This window comes from Pseudophryne corroboree, chromosome 5, assembly GCF_028390025.1.
Source record: "Pseudophryne corroboree isolate aPseCor3 chromosome 5, aPseCor3.hap2, whole genome shotgun sequence".
Taxonomy (NCBI): Eukaryota; Metazoa; Chordata; class Amphibia; order Anura; family Myobatrachidae; genus Pseudophryne; species Pseudophryne corroboree.
In genome coordinates this window covers 608,595,269-608,601,837 of record NC_086448.1, presented here as the reverse complement: position 1 = coordinate 608,601,837, position 6,569 = coordinate 608,595,269, and the positions used below count along the sequence as shown (strand labels likewise).

At 40.3% G+C, this 6,569-nt stretch overlaps 1 protein-coding gene across 1 annotated transcript; it reads right to left on the bottom strand.

The window, feature by feature from the left end:
* Positions 1 to 519: 519 nt before the first annotated feature.
* On the bottom strand, positions 520 to 5,382 carry LOC134928119 (putative nuclease HARBI1). Its single transcript, XM_063923462.1, has 5 exons — positions 4,402 to 5,382; positions 3,944 to 4,316; positions 3,614 to 3,635; positions 1,734 to 2,306; positions 520 to 607 (listed from the first exon to the last, which is right to left on the bottom strand). The coding sequence occupies exons 1-3, from the start codon at positions 5,144 to 5,146 to the stop codon at positions 3,632 to 3,634; spliced, it is 1,122 nt and encodes a 373-aa protein (XP_063779532.1). The 5' UTR covers positions 5,147 to 5,382; the 3' UTR covers positions 520 to 607; positions 1,734 to 2,306; positions 3,614 to 3,631.
* Positions 5,383 to 6,569: the final 1,187 nt, after the last annotated feature.

Below are 6,569 nucleotides of genomic sequence, written 5' to 3'. Positions count from 1 at the left end.
AAGTTTGAGTATATTTACAAAGTTTTGCGTAAAAGTGCCCACTTTTAAGGTAAAACGCACAAAAATGTTTTTTTGGCCTATTAAGTGCAATGACACCTTTCCTTTTAAAGACCACAAGCCCTTTTCAATTACGAACCCAATTAGTGTAATGATTGATAATGTTCCAAAACAATTAAGTGTGAGAATAAAAAAAAATTAACACTTTGTTGCCATAATTGGCCATCAACATGTCAAAGTGTAAAAATTTTTTTTTTTTTCACTTTTTTAATTTTTAAAGGTGTTGTTTGTGAATGAAGGTGTTTACATGTTTCTTAACACAATAATCTCCTTTTTTTTTTGGTAAAAATGTAACGTTAGATGTGTGTAATTTTTTGTACAAAACAAATTCTGCCTGCCAATCTGCTGATCCTTTTTTGCATTAATAAACACAACACCCGGTTAACTTTAATCAACTTTTTTATTTTTGTATTTGTTAATATTTTTTTTTTTTTACAAATAAAAGAATACAAGTCAAGCAAATGGTCCACACAATCCATCATTCCTTGCAGGTGTTGGCGCATGGTGTAAAGTATCCCTGAAAAACTTGTGGGATCTCCAACTGCAACATCTGAAATTAAGATGCAACACAAACATTAATAACTTAATTACATTACTTATTAGCCAAGCAAGGCGCAAAGCACACTTAAATGCTGGCATGTCCAAACTGCTGGACTCCAGCTGTTGTGAAACTACATATACCAGCATGCCTTTACACAGTTTTGTGGTCAGGGAATGGCAAAGCTGTGTCAGGGCATGCTGGGATGTGTAGTTTCTCAACAGTTGGAGTGCCGCAGTTTGGACAGGCCTGCTTTAATGGCAAAGTTACTACATCCTGCCTGTTTTATGGTACAATCATTAGCAGAACACACAAGCCTGCTCAGCCTTTTTATCAGATTTTAAAGTGTTCCAGACCATGTGTTACATTTACTACTATGTGAGTTATATTTAAGATGGAACGTTGCCCATAGCAATCAAGCAAAAATATGATTATTATATTGTAGAAGTGGATCCCAATTTTTTAAGTATAATCTTATTGATTGCTATGTCCGACATCCCATGTTAAAGATAACTACCATCTTCGTCAGTGTGACACCATGTTGGCATTCATTCCCATTTGTTGTTTTATTTGTTTTGTATTTTTAGTGGGTTGGTCCTGCATCATCACACTGCATATCCACATCTTCAGAAGGCCAACATATCATAGCATTCCCACACTCCATGAAAGCTGCCCTTACTAAATAAGTGCAAACATGTTTGACTTGAACACTTATTAATTTTGAGAATGTAACTTTCACACAAAAAAACAGTGTGTCATTAGGCTGCATAACAAAGTGAAGCATGTGATTTTTAAGTGTAAATATTCAGACTACACAGGCCCAAGTGTAAAAGGCAAACATACTAAACTCCACTCAGGTCTAACTGTTTCCCCGAAAAAGTAACACATATAAACCCTGTTCTCCTGGCAACCCTGGCTACCTAATGAGTGTCAACCTAGAGTGGACACACAAAACATTGCACACATACACACTGTACATATAATGACACTCACAAATATGTAAAGGCAACATGTACACCATGATGAAATTTTTAAATATTTTTCCAGGGTCCAAGAATTCAAACAGTACAACACTGCATGTTTTGGCATTGTAAGTGTAAGTGGGTAATCATTTTTTAAATAATTAAAATATACTTACTTTCCACGGCAACATCCAGACTCCCGGAACGTTCGGCAGGGGCTTCCTCTGCCCATTCACTTGGTGGGGATGTTGGCTGGATGGGGGAAGGCGGCTGGATGGGGGAAGGAGGAGGGATTGGGGAAGGAGGAGGGATTGGGGAAGGAGGAGGGATTGTGGAAGGAGGCTGGATGGGGGAAGGAGGCTGGATTTGGTCCGCAATTTCAGAGGGGGGGTCTGATTGAGAGGGCGAGGGGGGCGGAGAAAAAGTTAAAGCAATAGAGGGTGAGGGTGGTTCAGATTGTGATGTTGATTTTGAAGGAGAAGGGGTATGGGAAGGAGGAGAAGGGGTCCCAGAAAGAGATGGAGAGGTGTGGTGAGAAGGGGAATGTAAAGTGGAGTGGGCCAGGGAAGCTGATGGGGCCTGGGAAGATGAGGGGGACTGGGAAGCTGAGGGGGACTGGGAAGCTGAGGGGGAGTGAGAAGGGGAGGGGGAGTGAGAAGGGGAGGGGGAGTGAGAAGGGGAGGGGGTGTGAGAAGGGGAGGGGGAGTGAGAAGGGGAAGGGGGTGGGGAGTTTTGCCGTTGTTGTTGTCCTAGAATGATAATATTGTTCAAATTGTTCAAACATGATAAATTACATAGTAATCAATTTGTTTTATCAATGTTCTGTTCATTGTTAAATTATTTGTTTTGTTCCAAAGAAAAGCAAACATGTTAAGATCCTCTTCATGTTGGCCACAGCAAACAAAATGAGTCTAAAATTTAACTTTGAAGCTCATTCCTTAATCTAGGCAATTGAGTCATAGTGATTGGTCTCAGCAACATCACCAGATTACTATTCAAGGCACCTTATTATATAGGCTGCACTGATCAAGTATTGTGGATTAATTTCCTGCCTGCTTCTTATTTTTTGTAAACATGCACTTGTTTGGTGTTACTTTGCTACAGTCAGTACTGTTTTACCTAACCACACACAGTGTCCTAATTTCCATAAAAGGGCATTGCAGGTTGCAATTAGCCTACCACTTACTGTAAAATGTCTGCAAATCCAAGGGGTTTACAGCAGGTATTGAGTAGGCAATTGGCCAAAAGCATGTGCAGTGCAGGGGTGGCAGATATAACATGTCCCGAGAGAGTGTGTTTTTTTTTTTTTAATTTAAAATTATGGCCAGGGTAAATACATGCAGCTTTATTTTAGCCTTGCAAATTTTTGCACCTGATTTAACACACCCCACCCAAAACTTACTCTCTCTGCACATGTTACATATGCTTCCCCTGCAGTGCTCATTGTATTTAACAATTGTTACTTAAATTACGGAAGGGCAAAAATTGGAAAAAAACACATTAGCACAATTTAGTGCAAAAAACTTATGTAAGGTAACTTACTTCGTGTATGCAGCGCACGGATTTGATGGCGGATCTCCGCCAACAAATCTGGAGTCCGCCTACGGAGATCACTCCACCTCCTTTCGAGCTGGATGATTGTCCGCCTGCTGCGGACTCGCGTCCGCAGCAGGCGGCGGACCTCCGCGTAGGCCTCGCGCTTCACCCGATTGGGGATGAAGCGCCCAACGCGGCCTACGCGGCGGTCCATCACCGCAACCAGCACGCGGAGCTCCCGCCTGGTGAACGGTGCTGCACGCATCATGGCAATGGCGTTTTCCTTATTTGGGCATATATTTATAGTGTCTGTTAGCATGTGATTGGTCAAAAATCTATGTTGTCATTTCTATTAACTTTATTGATCTTTGCAATGCTGTGAAAAGCAGAGTGTTATTTGGCACGAGCGTAAAAACGCAATAGCAGAAGCGAAAATGTTTGGTACACAAATTTAAGCAAACAAAACACACACAGAGACACAGACTTTAGTTACAAATACTAAACATATCTGTGTACTCACCACAGTTCGTGTGATAATTCAGCTGGACAGTCACAAAGTGTGAAACATTGAGTATCATTTGTTTGTGTGTTTGGTTACATAATCAGGATTTGATGATATAAAACAAATAAGGACACTATTTAGCAACATTACAGTATTTAAATTTCAAAATAAACATTGTAAGCTTAACGTGTTTTTGTATTTTGAACCAAAAACAATTACACATTCCAACACCACAAAATCCGTACCCAATCACTTTACAAGATCATACAAATTGAAATCATGGTTTATAAAACAGAAGCATACTGTGTTGTATTATTTGGGCAAATATAAAATATATAAACACTATACCTGAAATATTCTGCTACAATTCTTGCCCTCACTTGGCTCCCCCTCCGTGTCACACTCCCCCCACCGAAGCGTGGCACAACCCCTGGCTCCTCATCAGGCAATTCCTCTGCCTGAGGAAGCTCTACACTACTCCTTACCGCGATATTATGGAGTATTGCGCACAGGACCACTATTTTACTTGCCATCTCCGGCGAATACATGATGTCGCCACCAGTGCGGTGGAGAACACGAAACCGCCCTTTCAGGACACCAATTGTGCGCTCCACCAGCTGCCTAGTGGCAGTAAGCGCGGAGTTAAATGCCATCTGTGGTCCTGGCCTGGGATTACGGTAAGGAGTCATGAGCCAGGGGGTGCAAGGATATCCACGGTCTCCTGTTGGAATAAAAGCAAAAATTTAGATCTAAAAATTTTAAAATTTAATTTTGTTTTAATCAAAAATATTTGAGCAACAACTCACCCAATAACCACATGTCTGGTCGTTGACTTGATCTTAATCTCTGCCATATCCCTGATTGTCTAATGACATACGCATCATGGGAACTTCCAGTAAACTTTGCGTTCAGGGAAAGGATCTGGAGGGATGGCCCACAAACAACCATTACATTCAGAGAATGAAACAGTTTCCTGTTTCTAAAAATTTCTTCATTATGTTTTGGTGGCTGAATAGCTACATGTGTGCCATCCACAACCCCAATAACATGTGGGAAGCGACTACCACCTTCCGCAAATTGCCGCTTCACCACATCTAGGGCACCAACATCCAAAGGCATAGCAATAAATTGCTTAACACGCTTGAGGAAAGCCTGGCAGACACGTCGCAGGACCTTACTGAACTGGCCCTGCGACATGCCAACCAGGTCTCCAACCACATGCTGGAATGATCCTGTGGCCAAAAAATGTAACACTGCAAGGAATTGTGTCAATGGTGGTATTGCTGTAGGATACCGAATTTCAGACTCCAGATCACTCTCTATTATGGAGAGAGTGTCTAGGATTAGATGTGGTGGCAGCCGGTATCTACGCACCACCACATCATCTGGCATCCCAAAAAGTCTGACACGGGTTCTGAAAATTGGTGGCCTAGCACGCCTCCGTTGCCTTGGTTGATGAGGAGCCGGCTGTGGTTGTGGGGCTGGCGGTTGGGGTGGGAGTGCTGGCGTGGGTTGGGGAGGTAGGGCTTCTGCCGCAATATGTATTGACATCACACACTTTTTGGAGAGAATGTTAAGAAATGTAAAAAAAAAATAATTCAAAGTTTTCCAAAATTTTACACAATAACTGTTTTTACAATTGTGGTGTCAACTTACTGCAGGAGCGTACATTTTTTCTGTGTTGAATTCATGTCCAAAATGCAAAAATAAAAAGCAAATAAAACTAAATTTAATATTTGGATATAAAAAACATATATTAATGCAAAAAAACTTTAATAAAAAAAAATACCAAAAAAATAAGAAATTTAGTACCTAGTCCAGGAAAGACAAACACTACTTTGCAGATCAATCCTGGAAAACCCAAACACTTTGTTTAGCAAACTTTAAAAAAAAAAAAAATTAAAATTTTAACAAACACAAACAAGCACCAACACAGGCCAAGGACACTTACCTGCTCCTAAAGAAATAAAGACTTGTTTTTGTGGACCACACCCAAAAATGAATACAAAATTGGTTTTTCTCACCAAAAAATAAACCCCTACAAGAGAACACAAATGACAGTCAAAAACAGCATACAGACACTTCCAACAAACAAGCTCCAACACAGGCCAACGACACTTACCTGCTCCTAAAGAAATAAAGTCTTGTTTTTGTGGACCACACCCAAAAATGAATACAAAATTGGTTTTTCTCACCAAAAAGTAAACTCCTACAAGAGAACACAAATGACAGTCAAAAACAGCATACAGACACTTCCAACAAACAAGCTCCAACACAGGCCAACGACACTTACCTGCTCCTAAAGAAATAAAGTCTTGTTTTTGTGGACCACACCCAAAAATGAATACAAAATTGGTTTTTCTCACCAAAAAATAAACCCCTACAAGAGAACACAAATGACAGTCAAAAACAGCATACAGACACTTCCAACAAACAAGCTCCAACACAGGCCAACGACACTTACCTGCTCCTAAAGAAATAAAGTCTTGTTTTTGTGGACCACACCCAAAAATGAATACAAAATTGGTTTTTCTCACCAAAAAGTAAACCCCTACAAGAGAACACTAATGACAGTCAAAACAAAGAAGCACGGGAATATTTTCACAAATGGACTTGCAAAATATATATGTGTTATAAAAATTAAAATATTAAAATGTATTTAAAAAACTTGCCAACACCAAAAAAAAAAAAAAAAAACAGAATACTCACAAACGAAAATACCCACAAAAAATGCCACTGTCTATATTCAAAACGCAAAGAAAAGGACAAAGGTATGCTTGACAATTACTCACTCTGCCAATTCCACTATCACCTTCCCGCACAAGCCAACAACTCAAACGCCAAACTACCAACACTTACAGCATGCACAGTAGGCCCTTAAATAAGCAGTGCAATCATTCAACAGAATAACAGTGTACACCTGTGTGAATTAACGAGTCGCACGTAGGTATATAAGCGCACACACCTCGGCGTA

Bases quoted from the DNA above. Each gene is read 5' to 3' on its own strand.
- LOC134928119 (XM_063923462.1), bottom strand. From the start codon at position 5,146: ATGTCAATACATATTGCGGCAGAAGCCCTACCTCCCCAACCCACGCCA. The intron at 4,317-4,401 runs GTGAGTTGTTGC...TTATTCCAACAG, and splicing joins ACCAGACATGTGGTTATTGG to GAGACCGTGGATATCCTTGC.